The sequence below is a fragment of the Numenius arquata genome, chromosome Z (assembly GCF_964106895.1).
Source record: "Numenius arquata chromosome Z, bNumArq3.hap1.1, whole genome shotgun sequence".
NCBI lineage: Eukaryota > Metazoa > Chordata > Aves > Charadriiformes > Scolopacidae > Numenius > Numenius arquata.
This window is the reverse complement of record NC_133616.1, coordinates 81995254-82015218: the sequence shown is the minus strand read 5'-3', so window position 1 is coordinate 82015218 and position 19965 is coordinate 81995254. Positions and strand designations below refer to the sequence as shown.

Genomic DNA, 19965 nt, shown 5'->3' with positions numbered 1-19965 from the left:
GAAAGGCAAAAATAAAAGATATCTGTGAAGTAGAGGGGAAGCTGGTAGGATTTATGTGTGTATATTAGCATCGTAGGGACATACTAACACTCTTCCCGTACCCATGGATGTACATTATCTTTCCACCCTCATCACATTTTTCACATCATTTAAGAGCATTAGACTAGGTTTTGTTCCAAATTAAACAATGTCTTTACTGCTTTAAATTCATATACTTCTACCTGTATTTTCTCTGAGTGGCAACAGTCCAAAATAATTTTCAAGTGGGATGTAATAATCAAGGCCAATATGTGCAAAAGATCATAGAAAAAAAATATTCTTTTTTTTTTTTTTTTTCTTTCTTTCAGGAATGCGTAGAGAAATATTCCGTATTCTTAATGATTCTGGACAGGCTGCATGGTGACATGATCCTACTTTTAGAGGCAAAGAGAGCCTGCAGCTACCCATTCTTGCAGGACCAGTGTGCCAGGAGAAAAGCCATCATATGTTCCCAGCAGAGTGGTAAGAGAAATCCTGAAGAAAGTTAGTAAAGTAGAAAGAAATCACTGAAGAGAAAAATTAAGAAGGGAGAAGAATGGCTTTGCCTGATCCTTTCTGTAAGGCTGATGTTCTGTAAGAGACCTGGGTACCAGAGTGAAAGCCAGCTGACCTCAGGAAAAACATAAACCACCTTATACTCAAATAATTGCTAAAAATTCTCCTATAATTCTCTGTCTACCTGCTACCAATGTCTAGGGGAGACGCAGCTCGAGACCAAGGAAGCCTTGTCCCAATGAAAAATTCACAGCCCAGCCACAGGGTCTCCACTTTGGTGTGACCTGAAGCACTCTCAGTCACAGTGACTGTAAATCAGATCATTATCGACTGGAATGAGCACTAAGACACTTAACTGTGCATGTCTAAATGAAGAAATCTAATTTTATGCTTCCTTATCCTGACGTGAATCCCTGGTAGATATTTCACTTTGAGAACCTACCACACAAATCTAATGTGCAGGTATAGTTAATTGTGATGTTTTTCCTTTGCTTTATGAAATTACAGCCCCTCAAGTCTCAGTCGTCGTTTCAATGGCTTATACAATTCAGTTTTGGTTTGCACTACAAAGATGTGCAGTGCATCCACAGCCTGTTATTACTTCTCAGCAAGAGAATAATAACACCTGAAGGACAGTAAATTATTAAAATTTGTTAACATAATTGTAGGTGAGTCTCCCACTATACCTTGAGTTTGGGCAGGGATATGGTTGGGAAGATCTTTACTAAACAGGTGGAAATTTACCTATTTCTTACATTTAATTTTTATTTTCTAACCAATATTACAAAGCAGTGATGGTTTATTCCAGAAGACGTCTCTTTCAAAAACATTAATGTGCTTATTAATTTTGTATCATTTCCTGCAAAATGATACCTTTTTTTTTTTTTTTTTTAAAAGACAATGTTATTTCTAAGATAATAAACCCATTCTTTACTGGTGGTACATTGAGTAATTTCTAACACACATTTATTTGTAGAGTAATCCTTGTAAAACCATAACATCAGAATGAAAAAAATGTATGCATACATTGTAGGACTACAAAAAGAAAATAAAGACCAATTTACATTCTAGTAATTACATTCTTACATTCTATTCTCCTAGAATAATGTAATTCTGTTTGTCTTAAAAAAAAATCAGGCAGTTGTGTACTACACACTGGAGCATGACAAAAAATGTAAAAGAAACACTGCCTAAGACTGTTGCAGTACTAACATTCTTTAGCCTTGTGTTTCTGTAGTCAAGTCAAAACCCTGTCTAATTTGGAGCATTTACATTTGAAAAGAGACTTTCACTCCAGTTGTTTTTGCAGGAAAGGTTTCAGCTGTATCATTTGATTTTTTGTTTCCAATTAAACAATCCAAGATGAAAATCCAAACAGACTCTGTATAGAAATATTGAAGCAAGTCTGATTCATATAATACTTGGCAATTATATATTGCTTTATGATAAGACCAAGCTGGGAAAAAATTGCAGGAAAAAAAAGGAGAGTTACTAAAAATACATGAAACCATTATTTTTACCTGTAGAATTCAAAAGGAAGATATAAAATGCTTCATCAGTTTCAGGGGTATCGTCATCATTAGTATACACGGATAAGTTCTGCTCTTTTTCTCCAACGTCGAACAAAATGACGCTGCTCTTTCCACTGGGAACAAAGTCTCCTTCTTCAGCTGTCGCATCCCCATTAACAGTAACATACTGGACAGCAACAGCAGCATCAGCAGATCCATTCCTTACGACTGTGAAGTTGACAACACCTCCTTCTGTAACACTCACTGTCAGAGGTTCTGGAAATACACAAGAAAAAATCTATCCAAGTTCAAGCCCAAGCTCCTTGCATGTAGCCTATTTTCTTAATTCTCCCCAAAAGGATCCTTTTCCTCAGTGAAAGAGAAGGCATATGGGGTAAAAGCATGGAAATACTTGCTGGTACAGGAGAATATGGTTGTACTTACCCCCCGCACCAATCCCAGCATCAGCTAAGAGAGTAATGAAATAAAATAAGGGAAAGTTCTGAAGAAAACAAATACAGACTCAACACAACAAAAATATGAATGTTTTATAGTAGTTCCATTGGGATTAGGATTTCTCAATTAACTGCGCTGTCAACAAGAAGTGTTTGGTTTAGTATATGTATTCTGCATTTGAAAACAGTAATATCTAACCTGCAAAATAAATGGGATCATCATTCCTTGCAATTTGTAAAATTGCACTGGTTACATTGCCCAGCCTGGCTCCACCAGTAGCATTGAATAAGCTGATGATAAATACTTCCATCTCCTCAGGTACCTGAAAGAGAAAGTTTTAATGAAATTAATTTCTTGCTTACAAAAAAAAATGAAGACATTAAAATGAACAGCTGAGGGGGTTAACAAATCAGAGATTTCAGAGTGTTGCTTTATTTATTCATTATTTATTCATTTATTCATTTTTATTCATTATATTTAATGAATATATATTTAATAAATTTTTATATATTATATATAATATATAATAAATATATAATATGTGGTATATATTTTATATATTATATATGATATATATGTTATATATAATAATATATAATAAATATATATTATATGTAATATACATTTAATATATTCATATGTTATTATTCATTATTTATTGATCCCTAAGTGTGTCAAAAGGGATGAAAATGACAGTTCATACAGTTACAGGGAAATCATCATCAGTCTAAAATTCCTGTAAATAAGTCCCCTCATCTTTACTGTTGTACAGGTGACCCAAAAGTTATCTTGCAGCTTCCTGCTTCTGATATATATAATTTATTTTTACAGCTTTATTTATTTATTATTAATTATTCCCTTTCTTTTTCATATTTCTTCAAATATATCAGCACTAAAAATAAAAATTAGGATTCCTGCTATCAAAAAAAGGGTTTTATTCAAATGAAGTTTTGTATAATTTAACAACATTCAACTATTCTCAGCTTTAAACTTTTTCTGTTTATAGGTATGCACAGCTTCTCAAATCGTTTTATGATTTGCTGAATTAATCTCAGTTTTACCCAAGTATTTTCATTTTTCCTACAAATACTTATCAGGCTCTTAAAAAACAGACATTCCTTCTTTCTCCTTAAATTGTAATGCTTTAGCACTTACTCTTTGTCCCATATACTCACACAAAAACACTGTAAAAATGTTTACCTCATCTGGCAATGAGTAAATGGTGATATTTTTGGAAAACTCCAGATTATCAAAGAAAATAGTCCCTTGTTCTGGATAGATGTCATTGGTACACGCTGGGTCAACAGTCCAAGACACACTGACATTGCCATAGTTTCCTTGGTCTCTTACAACTCTGTAAGCAGCTAAAAATTACAAACATAAACCGTCAGTGTGCATCTTCAGAACACAATTAAAAAAAGAAAAGGGTCAGCAGAGCTGAAACAAAGAAAAAGGAAAGGAAATAATGAGCAAATCCACTTCTTGCAAAACTAATATGTGGAAGCACTACATGGAAGGAAGCACAGAGATAGACCATTAAAGCAGTTCAAACTTGCTCAGATTTGCTATTGTTTTGCCTGTAAATGTACTTGATAATGGAATAGAGAAATTGAAGTTGCCCGTATGAATATTTAGCTCTGCTCTTCTCTTATGCTCCACAAGCAGAGCTGCTACCTCCAGGCTGCACTTTGCACATACATGAATAATCCGTCCCTCCTGTCTGGCATATTCTCTAGCCATTTTTTTACTGGATTTTTTCCCAGCCCATCCTCCTCCACCACTCATCGTGCTGGCACTGTACTACTCTGGAAACTCCTGAGTGGACACTTGACTCAGACATTGTCCTAGAGGGGTGAAATGAGGAAAAGAAGCCTTGCAGGGGCAGGTAGCAGATAAAGCAGTAACTTTATTAAAAAAAGAATTACCAGCGTAGACGACTTCTCCTTTACTTTCCTTTATTGTTACTGGTAGTTCATCAGGGAGAAACTGAATGACACCGTGTGGATCATCATTCTTCAAAATGGTTATATTGACCCTTGTGGCATTCCCCAACTTGCCCGGCATTTCACTGTAGCCACTGAGTACTACGGAATATCTCTCATCCAGCTAGAAGAGGGAAACTCAGTCAGAATAAAAATGCCTATTCAGTATGCACATCCATAAAAAAAACATGATCAAACAAGAAAAAAGTCTTTAGCCAGGCAGAAAGATAAAAACTTAAACAACAGGATATCACACAAATTTTCTACATGCACAATGTGTTTATACATTGCCATCAGAACAAAGAAATCATCATAAATTTCTACTTCTTATAGGACTATTTCCTCCAAAAATCTAGCCTTATTATTGGCGAGGACTTGCCATTATATCAATTAATCACAACAATTCACTAGTACAAATATATTTGTAATGCTCCCTGAAAGGTAAGTTTTCTTTTCTATAAGATTTATTAACGTTTCTGGCTTTGTAACAGGGAAAGCAAAGATTGTAAAACCATTGACAGCACACTAATTTAAGAAGAATGTATCAGCTTCCTTTATTAAACAAATAGGACTTTGCATTTCACATATGTCTTGAAAAAAGCTCATGGGTAATGCTTCAAGGAATCTTAAAACAAGTATTGCATATGGCAAATATTAGTCTAGACTGGGGAGCACTGAGTGAAGCTGGCAGATGATTACTAGAAAAGGAACAAAAAGGAAGTGGTTCTTCACACCCGGTTCGGTTAAACAATGGTACTTTATACTACAGAATGTGGTGGATGCTAAAAACTTACATAGATAAAAGCGGAACTGTTTCAATTCACAGGAAAAAAAAATCCACAGAGGACTATTTAACCCAAAGACACCACCTATTATTCCAGGTATCCCTGGTTTGGAGGTTGGGATGGTATTCTGGAGAAAAGCCATTACACACTTGTCGTGTTCCTATATATTTGCCTATATTTTAATAAGTGACTAACTAATATGCCTGAGAAGATAATTTGAAGAGAGAAGAATACTAATTTTTACCTCTGGAATCCCATCCATCCTTGTCAGAAGAGTAAGTATGATCTCTCTCTCACCAGGCTTAAACTCCAGAATTCCTGTGCTTCCATAAAACTCATTATTGTCTCTTGGTTCCACAGTGTAGCGTAGAAACTGCCTGACGAGGCTTCCTCTGCTGCGGACAATCTGCAGTTCGACAGATTCCCCTTCCTGTAAAAAGAAAATCCAGCTTTTTTCTAGCACTCTGCTTAAGCTAAGTTGTCCATAATGGCGGAGAAATTACTCAGACAGCTACCTTGATACTGTAGGGACCTCTGGAAGAGGGGGAAAATTCAAAGACTCCTCCAGGATCATCATTTTCCAAAATAATAATTTCACGAGTAGTAAACCCATATTTCAGTATCTGATTTTCCACACTGACCCTGAGAAAGGAAGGCAAGAGGTTTTTTTGAGTCACAGTTCTGGTTGGCAAGTACATCCACACCTGTGCGAAGGACATCAGAATACTGATGAATTTTATGAATAAATCATGAAAACAATTAATTACTTGCTAAGAATAAAATAAATTAAGAAAGATACATCAATTCATTTTATCTCTTTGTAAGAAAAACTTGCTTCTGAAGGAACTTTGTTTTCAGATTAGATTTTATAGTTGGTGATTCTGGGGTTTTTTTTACTCACACATGCACACAACATACAGGAAAAGAAACAGAATTGTGCAGTAAAAAGCTAGAGGTTCATTCAGTACTACTTTGTATTTGGATCAAAACATTAAGGATGATCCAAAAATCATTTAACAAATAAAAATTACACTCCCTGTAGGATCCCAGTCTGGCTCTAGTAACTGTTGGAGCTACTCTCAGTAGCTCGGACTCATTCCCTTTCTCTTCCTTTTCTCACAAACCCACTGCCTAAAAGCATATGGTGAAGGGTGAAGGCAGGATCAAACACAAGGTTTTTTTGGGCTAGTGCTACACCGTCTCGGTCTTGTGCATGGACACGGATGGACCGTATCTGGCTGGAGAAGGAAACCTGGCACACTTCTTGCATGCACTTCCTCAGATGTGGTACGACCACATTTCAATGACATTGCTTTAAGTTCATCACATTAAAAACGCCAGAAAAACTACTACTGAAGGGTGCATCAAGAATGCACCTTCAGACTGTCGGTTTGGATATGGTTTGTTACATGGTGGTTTATGTATTTAAATTCCTCTGCATCTTCCATGTTTCTGGAAGAAAATGTCAATGAACACTTGGTCCAACATAGAATCATAGAATGGTTTGGGTGGGAAGGGACCTTAAAGACCATCCAGTTCCACCCCCCTGCCATGGGCAGAGACACCTCCCACCAGACCAGGTTGCTCAATTGTAAACATTTTGGAATATATATTACAATATATTACATATATTGCAAATATTTTTATGGTTTCACTGTGCTACAACCCAGACTTCATGAGACACTATTTCATGTAGAAAGAAGTGTGATCTATTATAGCCAATATTTGTAATCAGTTCCAGAACTGTTTTTATAGAGAATCCAAAAATAACTGGAATGCCCACACACAGAGAAAATAAACAGCAACATATCTTGTAGCAAAGTCTACAGGAAGGATACAAGATGTGAAACAGGAAATATCTATTTAAAAGGGTAGCATGTCATGTTTGTTGCACATTAAAAAAATACATCAGCAGACACAACAACTTGTGCTAACATAAACTAAATGTAGGTTATTCAAAAACGATATAACCACCCATTTTTGACCACAGAAAACTTCTCTATAATTCTAGTCAGTTCAATCATTGAGTTTGGGCAAATCATATTCCTGGCAGTTTAAAACAACTAATCCATTATTGCACCAAGTGCTCAAACATCAAACACTGAGCCATGCATTCATCATTTCATCATTCATGGATCCGAGATAAAGAAACGCCTTCAAGCCAGAACCCCATGCCACCAAATGAAACACCAAAGGGCACGCATGCATTGTCTTGGAGAGACGCAGAAGACGTGATTCCCGAGAGGAGAAGAAATGATAAAGACAGATTCTGTCCAAACCAATCACTTGCAAAACAAAGCACTGATTCACTGAGGACAAAACCGCAGTTCACTGCACTTACCCAAAGTACACGACAAACCTTTCTGTCTCTACCCTGTCAACACAGAAAAGACAGAAAGAAAAGGAATGCAGGCAGGAATGGAAGTACCACTTGCTGGATTTCAATAGTACTAATTTTAGAAAAGAATACTAGTTACAAACAAACAAACAAAACCACAAAGCCTTCTTTTTCCTTTCCAAACACTTAAAATGTTCGTATTATGGGAACCCTTACTTGCTTGGCATTTTCCTGTTGACAAACGCTAGCAAGTGGGCAGTTCCCACCTGGCAGAAATGACTCCATGGCCAACTCAGCATGTCCAGACCCATCCATGGTGTATCCTACCAGCCCCTCCTCCAAGGGCTCGGTTGCTGCCAGCCTCTCTGCCTGCTCGCAACTGCACCAGCTGCCCACATTTACAAACAGCCCTTCATTTAAAAAAAGAAAAAATATCTACATACTTCCATCATATATTTCATCAATCTGCCAAAGTAATGATAAAAAAAGACATGCACAGTGGGAGTTATAATGGGTACATATTAAAAACTATTTTGGCACAAAATCACATCAAACCTTATTTTTGACAATTTTTCAGTTAATCAGATAACCAAAGTAGAATACCAATATATAAATGTAACAAAAAAATTACAAAAATAAGAAAAGAAAAGAGCACTTGCTAATCTCTTAATTGGTTCCACCTTGGCCAAGCACGTATAACAAAACTACCACATGAAGTTAAGATGAAAGGGCAGTATTATTCTACAATGGCAATCATGCATTTTGACCTTCTTAATCTAAAATAAATATATGTTAAATGTAAAATCTATACCTCCTATCAAAATGCCATAAATAGATTACCACAGAATTTACAAAGGGAAATTCCGACTTCACTAATCTCAAAAAGAACTCAGATTCATAATTCAAAAGAGATAAGAGTTCACTCAAAAGTTTGAGAAAATAAAGCAAACACACTTGCAGATACATTCTTTCAAATTGGAGATCTGAAAATTAAGTTAAGAGAAATTTCTCACTGATTTCCAGCGAGGCTAGCTTTTATGTACCATAATATTGAGACAGTCTCCCCTCCTTCAGAAATATATGCAAAAGTGTTCCAATACCATCAAAGTATTAATACAATGAAAAGATCAAGGAGAAAATTCCAGAGTTGGTAATGCTTAAATTTAATTATATTGCTAAGCTGTCGGTAATATAATTTACAACAGAGAATACAAATGAACCACTATGTCAAGTGGAGTTTTTGATATGTATGTACAAGCTTAAGTAGTTAAGACATAATAATTCATCAGAAAGTGAGAGGGCATGCCAGAAATAAAATCTCTTTCAGCTTCATGAAGTTACACCGCATGAGCCCAAACACAGCTCAGACAAAAAGGCCTGTTAAGATGAACTGAGGAGTTATTTTGTAATGCAGAATGGCAGCACTGCAGAAATCCAGAGGGCAGCAGAAATGAAACAATCATGAGGTACCACAAGGTGTGCATCTTCAGCATCTTCAGGTGTTTTTTGAAACTGGCAATACTTTATTACTTCTAGACAGTCGTGGTCTAAGTCAGGTCGGAATCTAGAGAACTTGAAGGTCAGAAAGCAACTAGTCAGATCCAGCCCATCCACCACTAAAGGAAACCATTGTTCAGGAGGTTTCTCCATCCAAGTTCCATTTTCAACACCAGTATCAGTTGACTGATTGATTGATTGATTGATCTGACCATGTTGTCTCTGCATGACTGGCCAGATTGCTATCACTGCTATCACTGTGCTGTCACTGACACAGTAAATGTTGGTTACTATTCCAAAAAGGCATAAAGCAGCTTATGCAAAAATGGAATAGAAGGACCTAGGCTTAGGCTTCCGACTCTGAGCTGCTGTTACATGACCAATGAGCGGTGTACACCATGGGCTCCCTCGTGTCTACACTGTGAAGTACTCATATATAAATTCTTCTCACAACCCTGGACCAGGACCCAGCAGATGACTTCCTGGCTCAACCTTGGATGTGTCTCCTCACTGTGGACCTGCCTGGTGACTGCTGAGCTGTGTCTGATCGTGGTGATCATCACTCAGTCTAAAACCAACATGGGTTCCTGGTTTGACCTGCCTCATCACCATGACCTTGCCTGATGGCCTAGGCTCCTGGTTGACCCCAGTTACCTGCTCCAGCCTGGTCTCTCGCCTCACTGGGGGCGGTGGGATGGGCCTCTGACCAACCAGCCACGTTATCAGGCTGTACTCCTGGCTCTATACCACCACACTGCCTGCAGGCCACCAGCCATCAGCTCTTCCTACATGCCCTGACAACATCCAAGAACAAGGCACTGTTCATGCACAGTCCTGTCATCACAAAGACCTCCCAACTGGCACGGAGTGCACAGGATCAGTCTAGTCCTGTGTCACTCTTTGTGGTATGTGAAACCACCTCTTTAGGCACTCCTATAACAGCAGTCTGGAAACAGAACAAAAACAGCTATTCAGAACTTCCAAAACTCACGGTTTGCCCTGGCGGGGGCATTTAGAAGTAGCGATAAAAGTTAAAACAGCTCCATAGCAAGGAGCTCCAGCTACTAGAGACAGCACTTGACCAGGAGTAAGGAGAACTCTCTCCTTACTGGAAAAGCCACTTGCCTTTTTTTGTCTCCTCAGCGTAACTTTTTCTGTAAAATGGCTATATGTGGACATGAAGCTTCATTTTATCACAGAGGATAAGCCCTGGAAATGTTTATAATGTTAATGTAAGAAACGCAATCACGAACTGCCTGTGTTTTCTGTGGTGAAACAGCTGAAAAGAAACACTTCCCATAGGACACGTTTCATGCAGAATGACTGGTCATCAGGGAAGTTCTTCCTTTAAAAAAAAAATAGCATTATTATTTAGCAAGAACTACAGATTAATTAGGACAACTAGCAGAAACTTCAAAATGTTTCTTGCACTTTTTAAAAAACGTAGTACTGCAAATTTCAGAAAGAAGATTTTTGACTGAGTTTAAAGTAATATGGCAAATTCAATGTTATTATGAACTAAATACCACTGCAAATAAAATAATAATTATTAAGAGATACAATGTGGTTGAATTTGCTAGCTTTAGACCAAGAATCAGAATTCTGCAGAATGTTTTGAAAGGCACCCGAGAAACTGAATTGTAACTGTGAATCTGTACTGCTGTTACTATTAAAAACACACTTTTCCAAACCCCTTTCTTTTCTACCAGGGTATGTCAGAAAAGGTGCACTCAGATTGCCTGTGGAATGTTACTCAATTTGCTTCCTAGACTTGTAGTCAGTGCTCCCTCCTTCTTCAATTTTTTCAGGATTATCTGCTGATTTAATTAGTGGCAGGACCTAGCTTTAAAGAACAGTATTAAAGTAGGATTTGCCACGTTATAAATTCCACAGTGCTTCTCATCAGAGGGAACACCTTCTCTCTGGGTTTAATCCATTAATTATTTGATTTTGGAGGCTATTTTAGTTTTTGTTACTCATAGCAGGAGATACATGGTGTTATTATTTTGAAAAGTAATAAAACCTAGCAGTAGGTGTCCAGAGGCACTCATTTAAACATTCTACTACTATTTTCAAACCACTTTTTCACCATAAAAACAAAGTCTGTTCAAACCCTTGAAGAAAAAAACAATGTTTTACACTGAAGGAGTGAATTCATATAGCATCGCATGTATCACTCAACAGAAAAATTACTTAAGTAAGAAACTTAAAAAAAACTATACTTAAGTATAGTTTTGAAACAGACACTAACCACAGGAAATCACCAAGTTAGGAGAAAATACCAGCTCCACTCAACAGTATATTAGTATTTCTGTGCACACAGCAACCCTCAACAGATAAACATCACCTGAGCCCTGAATTAAGGACCACAGACAGTATGCGGTGCTTTAAACAGGCCTTCCATGATTTGCTAACTTTTTGTCATGAAGTCACCTCCTAAACACAAAAATGTTAGAAAGCTGCCAGGCATTTCACAGTGAAAAAGTCAAACTTAGGATTTGTATTTGTAATTTTTAAAAAAATCTATTTTTTAAATTTACTCAGGACAGAATTTCAGCCTCTGGAAACTTGTATTGCACCACAGAAATCACTAGAACCATAAAAACTCCCATGTTACGTTGCTTTATTATATAGAATATAATTTTTTTTCTTTATTATATATAATAAATGAGATTTAGGTCATAACACACGTACATGAATCTGTTCCAGTATCCGAAATTGTAAGAGTCATGACTCAAACAAAATTTGAGCATAAGGACTATTTAATCAGTCGTCTGTTCATAGATTATAATTTTCACAAATTGAAGTCAATTTATCAGTATATTGCTGTTCACAGATCCCAAAGTCAGCAAGTTCTCACTCTCAGCACCGTTCACGGAAGAGCGCAAACACAACCCATGTGTCCTGGAGGGTCCTGGCCCTTCGTTTGTGCCCATTTCCAAATTGTGATAGCTGCGTATCTGCACCTTACTGAGGGGGCGACAACTGCCAGTAGGATAATTCTTTGTGCAGAAGGAAAAAACCAACAATAAAACTGATTTCTATTTGTGCTTACCAGGCAAAATTAACAGCCCTACTATGTCTATACGCTTTCATAAAGCATACACACAATTCCCACGGCCTGTTCCACCCACATTCATCAAGAAGACCAAGGCCTTTTCTCTCTCATACAGATTTCACTACAGACATGTGGCTTTATTTAGTTTATGTTTCATCTCAATTCAGGCCTATTCAGATTTGGGCAGGCATTCAGCCTGAAGGTGCTCCCAAAAAAAGAAAATAAGAAGAAGCTTCAGCAGGTAAAGGATTGTCTTGCTCCTTTATTACTCATCTGTCTTCCTTGGAAGCATATTCTTTATGATATACATTGGCCTCCATTTCGTGGACAGAATTCAGAGTTATTTTTAATCCTTATGGCCTACGGACAAAGGCCATAGAGCAAGGATGGAAAATACTATTTTTAATGGCTTCACAAGTCACTGTTATAGTTATGGATGCAATCACAGCTTGTTTAAAATGTAAACTGCCTTAACAACATCACTGAGTTGTAAATAATACATCCTTGTTAGAACTAATTAATTTTATTATTTTACCCATGCTATCACTAATCGCAATAAATAGAATGCTTACGAACGTATTCCTATGTCTATAGTTCCACTAAAGTTCTTACATGCTCTATTTTCCTACTGACTTATGCTACAATTTAGGGAACAGTACAAGCCCGTCCACAGCACAGTGCATCTTTGTTTTCACGCTCATTCACTGCTGCTGTGAGGCACTGGCTGCCAGCCTCGGAAACTGAAATCTTCTGTTCGTCCAGAAAACACAAGCCGTGCAGAAAGCAATACCACAAGCTCACACATGTAACCCTGCCAGCATCCTTCAACCCCGATTTGAAGAGTCATCCCCAGTACTGAAAGGAGGATCTTCGCAGTCATTTCACTCTTGGCTTCTGCTGATGCTGAAGTTGCCAAGTTTCACTCGTAGCCTTGAGGGACACTTTTCAGGTCTAGGGAAAAGCTCAGATTTTATCTCCTCCTCGTTTAATTCTTTTTCCAGGCCAGACCACCTGTTCCTTACTTCACTCTCTGACCTTGCCAAGTGTGGGAAAGACGCTTACTGCTGGCGCGCTTTATACCAACCACTCCGTAGCCAGCAGAACCTGCTGCTCCCACCATACGTAATAAAAGCAGAGCAGTGGTTACGTTTGTTCAGCTGCCAGTCCAGTCCTCACCACAGTCATCGTTTTGAAGGCACAGCCTAGGGTTACTGCTTAGAATAAGCAGCAGAAAGCTGTGGTTACACACACCTGAAGAGTTGTCAGAACTTTAAAGTTGTCTTTTACGCTGTCCATTTCCTCTAACTACTTACTTGTTTCCTATGCTTCCACTTCAATTTTCTGGCCACCTTACACAACTTCACAACTTCTACAATATAATTGTGGAATGGTTAGAGTTGGAAGGGACTTTAAAGACCATCTTGTTCCAATCCCTGCCCTGGGCAGGGACACCTCCCACCAGACCAGGTTGCTCCAAGCCCCCTCCAACCTGGCCTTGAACCCCTCCAGGGATGGGGCAGCCACAGCTTCTCTGGGCAACCTGGGCCAGGGTCTCACCACCCTCACAGCAAAGAAGTTCTTCCTGAGATCTCATCTCAGTCTCCCCTCTTTCAGTTTAAACCTGCTATGGCTCCCCTCCTTGATCAAGACTCCCTCCCCATCTCTCCTGGAGACCCTTTAGGGACTGGAAGGGGCTCTAAGGTCTCCCCGGAGCCTTCTCTTCTCCAGGCTGAACAACCCCAACTCTCTCAGCCTGTCCTCACAGCAGACGGGCTCCAGCCCTTGGACCATCTTCGTGGCCTCTTCTGGCCCCGCTCGAACAGGTCCATGTCCATTTGATGTTGGTGGCCCCAGAGCTGGAAGCAGCACTGCAGGCAGGGTCTCCCGAGAATGGAGCAGAGGGGCAGAATCCCCCCTCCTCAACCTGCTGGCCACGCTGCTGGGGATGCAGCCCAGGGTGCGGTTGGCATTTCTAATCTTAGTTTCCCACTTTGTGCCAGAGACTAACGAATTCCTTGAGATGAACTAGTTTCATCCACAGTAAGGAAAGCAGAGAACATCTTGCAATAGCCTCCATTTGTTTTTGTCTTGAACAGGACCGTCTTTTCAATGCAGTGAGTAGCCACAGTAGAAGTAATTCATTCTGCGCTAGATGCATCCACCAGCCAGCTTTTACAAAAGCAGGCCAATCCTGCAAGGGAGTAACATCTTCCCTACGTGACAGAATGATGTTCAAAAAACAAGCTTCCTGAAACAGGATTAGCAACAGCTTGAGGAGCTGGTTTGCTAGTATGTAGTCGGCGTGGGTATCTGGTGTTGAAGCTCCCAAGAGCTAGTTTGCACTTCCTATATAGGACAAGAATACTTCTTCTGCATCAGGTAAGGACTGTGTAAACAGTAGATGTCCAATGTGGATGCTGCTTCTGGCAGACCCCTATTAGTATGTTTCCAGAAAAAGTGGGAAAATGTACCTTAGAATAATAGAAGAAGTGCTGGTATTTCTAAACTATATCTACAACCGAGCTGTTGGAAGCAGGACACAAGATATAGCCAAGATTCTCCTCTTAGTAAATCAAAGAGGGAATAGACTCCTGGATATGAACTAATTTAAGTAGTCTGAGTAGTGTTCACATGGAGACAATAGTATCTCCTGAGGTCCCTTGCAGCCTTAATTATCCTAGAAGCCAGATCTCCTGTTAAAGGGAGACTACACTGTGCCTCAGAATCACCATTGCTCTCTTCGTAGCCATAGAGTGTGGTAATGGTCACTCTGGGCTATTTTGGAAGCCTGCAGTTGTGATAATTAGAGTGTGTGCTCTAATTATCAAGAGCAAGCAATACTGATCACACAGATCAAACAAATAAAAAGTTGATCTAATTGTGCAACAACGTCCTAGCTATAAACCTTTTTCTGACAGAAACAGTTATGTACCGCTTTCTACTCTTCACTATATTTTTCCCAGTTATCTCAGTAAATATTACTTTTCTGAGAAGATACATGTTAAACCAAGAGCTATAGAAGCATAGAATTGTCTAGGTTGGAAGGGACCTTTAAGATCATCTAGTCCAACCATCAACCTAATTCTGATTTAAAAAAAAAACAAAACAAAACAACCCATCACTAAACCACGTCTCTAAGCACTATGTCAACCTGTCATTTAAATACCTCCAGGGATGGTGCCTCAACCACTTCCCTGGGCAGCCCATTCCAAGGCTTAAGAACCCTTTCTGTGTAAAAATTTTTCCTGATATCCAATCTGAACCTCCCGTGGGGCAACTTGAGGCCATTTCATCTTGTCCCATGGCCTGTGACTTGGGAGAAGAGACCGACCCCTGGCCTCTCTACAACCTCCTTTGTACAGGTAGTTGTAGAGAGTGATAAGGTCTCAACAAAAGATAAAAGCTAAAAGAACATTCTAAATAGCATATATAATTTTCCTCAGAATATAGACAAATTTAAGTCATTAAATAATAAGTACAACACAGTTACATTGATCTCCAGTCAAAGAAGGATCCACGCACAGTCTGAATCGAGGGGTTAATATTCCTTCAGGCCCTTGATTCCTTATCAACACAATACAGGCAATACTCCCTAATCAATGCTGTGCTAATTTGTTAAATATAAATTGAGTGTTACAACAGATATATATGAATAGAGATTAGGATACAATACCTGTCCAAAGTTAACAGCACAGTTTCATTCATTTCAGGTATATCATCTGCTTTAACAGTGATGTTGATTGAAGTATCACTTTGTCCAGATAAGAAAACAACGGATCCATTAAAAGGGCTGATATCGTCATGTGTTACTGCTTTTTGATTGAGACCAGAGGGTTTCAAACTCCAAAACACAGTTGCTTGACCATCTGTCCCATCCCGATGCAATGCAACGGAAACCTATGAAACACACGAGTCTGTCATGACATGTAAAACTAGATGCAAAAAAAAATTACCTCCTTGCAAATTAGTATTTGAACATGAGACTCATACAAAACCAAAGATGGTATATCCAGAAAAGTATATAGTGAATCTTATCCTTCTAACCATTTATCAGTTATATATGTAGACAGTGGAGATGACAGATTATTAATATCAAAAATCACTAAGCAACCATAAACACAAAAAGCCTTGTATGACTGACGTAATCACTTCCCATCTCATCAACTCACAACCTAGGTTTTAAATGTAATTACCATAATTTCACTCTGTTTGTTCTAGTACAGTGCCAACCTGTACTCTGCTGAAGGAAATTAGCAGTTTTAATCTGAGAACGAGAAACAAGTTAGTTGATTCAGGATTTGTGAGAAGAATTCAGTGAAGACAAAAAGGGGGAAAAGGGAAAATATATGAAAAGGCATTTTAGAAAAAGGTTTCTCCAGCTGGGACTAAAGCACTTGGGTGGTAATGTTTTGCAAATGCTTCTTTGGATTGTCAGAAAACTAAAAAGCATAATTGTTGGAAAACACACCCAGCGAGCCAAATTGTATGTTCACATGTAAGTAAATCAACTCTAAGACAGACAGGCATTTCCATGAAACAAAGAAGCGACATCAGTCCTGCTTTACATTACTACCTTTGCTGTTGGTGAGAGATTAAAACTGTCTGCAGCATCCTTTGTTCTGTGTGAGCGTGGAGACCTAGCCAGTTTCAGATGCTTACAGAGAAAGCAAAGATCAACCTCACTTTTCTGATAATGATTAACGCATGATTTCAGACCTTATTTTTACAAGCACTTCTTTATTTTTTTATTTTTTTTTTAAAGCAGAGGGATATTTGGGATCAGGCAGAACTTACAGGAAGGATTTTCCTCACATTAACTTTCAAATGTTACAGTGAATATAGCAAACTTTGCTTTCTCCAAATAAATTTCCCATACTAAGGGACAATATAAAAAGGTTTACTTACCACTGTAGCAGGGGAATCTTCTGGCTCAGAAAGAATAATTGGAAGATTGCTAATAAAGCCTATTTCTCCATTTGCAATATCTGGAGTGATCTTCAGAGAAATATTTCGAATCTCGCCTAATCTGGGACTCACAGGTGGGATTAGAGGAATTCTATTCACCAGCTCAACTTTTTCTAGCTGTAGGAGAAAGTAAGAAAAAATTAAGAAATAAGAAGCCTTAGTAGCAAATTGGAACAATTCTGACATTTCAGAATAAGTTTCATACAGGGGGAGCAAAACACCTCCAGAACAAATTTCTCTTTCTGGCAATATTGCTGTTACAAAAATGTGTAAATAGATGTGTCAGAGAAATTAAGTGGATATTGTTGATCTTTGAATGGTATCTCTCTCAGAGAAATCATGTTTGTGTACACAACTAAATGTACTTAGAGGGAGAATGAACCTTCTAGATTGGCCGACTCGCTACTAGACCTATGAATAACTGATGTGGCAAGTGGCCCAAGCTAACTTCATTTTTTGTGCCATGCCTTGATAAAAATCTGCTGAAGCCACTGGAACCATAATTTGCAGCCTGTGATGAAGCCAAAAAATTATCAGTCCTCCTTCCTCTCTCATACAACTTTAAGGACTTCCCTATTTATTATAGTTCATTAGAATTCCATTCAGAATTTAAAATCAGTACACTATTTCTAATATGTAGTCTCTCTCTCTCTCTCCTCTTGTGTTCCCAAATTTCTGATGGTTTATTGACACTAAGAAGGAATAGAAAAATGTTTACCCTTTCTTTGAATGGGACGTATCACTCACCGAACCCAGTGGCTGCACTGACATACTGAAAGAAGGACTTGCCTGGTAAATATTTCTTTCAAATATAACTTATACCATGCAATTCTGCCTACACCCATCATTATAATAAATGTTTCCATAACCGATTTGCATCTAGTTCTGCAAACATTTCACTGTGGCATGAACTCTCAACGACAACCACCTTTAACTCCCACAAGGATGTTTTTTGCTTGGAGTTATCAGACGTTATCAAACAGTAAAGTTTTATTGGAGGGGAAAGTGGCCTTATTTAAATCCATATAGTGACCCTGAATCACCACTTCAACTGATGATTTTAAAGTCCTTCATTTCTTAAAACCAATCTACATAAAATACATGGGCTGTATCATACTTTTTTCTACCATTGCTTGACTAACACACAAAGATATTCATGTACATTTTATTTGATGATAGATAGAACTGTTTTACAAATACCATATCCAGTAATTGATTCTCAACCATACCAGTTATTTTCAGGAATCTGAGGAACAGATGGTGGGAGTGTTTGTTTTGTTTGTTTTCTAACCCGTCTTTTAGGCCCTGATCCTGCAATTAACAGCATGCAGGTGGACCACTGTGCGGCTTGTAGTTCAGTAAAATGTCTGAAATATACAAAGCTGAAACAATTCACTTTGTTAACTGCTTCTGATTCTGGATAGTAACTTTGAGATAAAAGTAGTAATTAATGAAGAACCAAGGTTGTGGTTTTTTCCTAGAGTGTTTCCTCTTAAAACAAATCAGTTCATGGGGAAAAAAAGAATGCACTGTGAATTGAATAATCATGACAAGTAGTTCTTAAACTAGTTAATCTTCCTGTCCATATCAAAAGCCGCACATCAGACTACAGTAGGTTATTTAATCGAAGATGTCACTGAAGAATGTTAATCTGACTCTTCCAGTTCCTCTATCCACTCTCTAGTTGCATTTAAGCTTCATTTCCTCCTCCAATCCTCCTCCCGATTCCTGCACTGATCCTTTATTGTGCCCAACACAAACTCTGTAATCTTCTCATTCTAAACATGTCCACTGAGATTATCGTTTATTCACAAAGTAGAAGGCTTGCCATATGATAAATAGGGGTATTTTTCTTCCTTCTCTATGAGTTTCTAACTGAATTTTCTGTGCTGGAGAGGCCCTCTGATTTTGTTTATTCAAACAAAAAGATTTTTATGGTTCATGGAGAAAGTACAGAACATCCACCCTCCTACCCCCCCGCCTCCCTGGAATCCACAGTTTGAAAAGCTGGGGAAAGTGCCTGCCTTCCGAAATACTTATCATATGTGTGTCTTGACAATAGCCCACTTTGCAATGTTATTTATAATGTATCATTTAAAGGGGTTTGGAATTAGACATTTCAGTTCTTCTGCTGAAAGTTCATCTTTCAGACCCTGTGCAGATGTAAAACTTACCAACCTATTCTAGTATTCCAGAATGCAATTCCCTCCCTAACTGAATGCCAAAAATTGCATCCTAATAAAACAATAAAACAATTCTCACAAGGATTTTTTTTCTTTTTCCTTTTTTTTTTTTTTTTTAAAGAATGCAGGAAGAAGGAGATGGAGGATAGAAATCTTTTCAAGGTCCCAGAAGTAATTAATACATCTTTAGCATGCTGCAAGTTAAAGAAGAAAACGGCAAATTTTAAATCCATTGATTTAATATCAACATCTTCATTTGAACACTCTAAAGATGTCTTGACAAAATTAAAAGATTAAAAGGAACTAAGAAATGCTTCTAAAGGAACTAAGAAATGCCTCTCTAATTTGTGCTTTGGATGTGCCGAGTCGCTACCTGGGCCCTTCATCCCAGACGACCAGAATGGCACAGTTTACTGCAGCAAATAGAGATTATGGGGCAGTCTTAACTGCAGATGAGAAAATAATCATAACAAATACTGATGACAATGCCCAGGATCTTCCCCAGCAGTAAATCTGAACAATGTTGTGCTGAAATGTAAGCAAACTTGCTTTTCTCCAGGGAAAAATGAAAGCCGTCATTGGAAAGGGGAAATTCTTTCTTTAAATATTTTTGCTGAAAATCCATATTTCTGTCCAAAATAGAGTTCTAGTGAATT

At 38.1% G+C, this 19965-nt stretch overlaps 1 protein-coding gene across 1 annotated transcript in view; it reads right to left on the bottom strand.

The window, feature by feature from the left end:
• The window catches only part of ADGRV1 (adhesion G protein-coupled receptor V1), a 285251-nt gene that overhangs the window by 249745 nt on the left and 15541 nt on the right, over positions 1 to 19965 (bottom strand). Inside the window, 9 exon segments of the mRNA XM_074166892.1 lie at positions 2055 to 2321; positions 2700 to 2823; positions 3702 to 3865; positions 4427 to 4607; positions 5513 to 5698; positions 5784 to 5910; positions 7610 to 7642; positions 15835 to 16058; positions 17067 to 17243. Of these exon segments, the coding sequence (XP_074022993.1) occupies positions 2055 to 2321; positions 2700 to 2823; positions 3702 to 3865; positions 4427 to 4607; positions 5513 to 5698; positions 5784 to 5910; positions 7610 to 7642; positions 15835 to 16058; positions 17067 to 17243 (1483 nt within the window).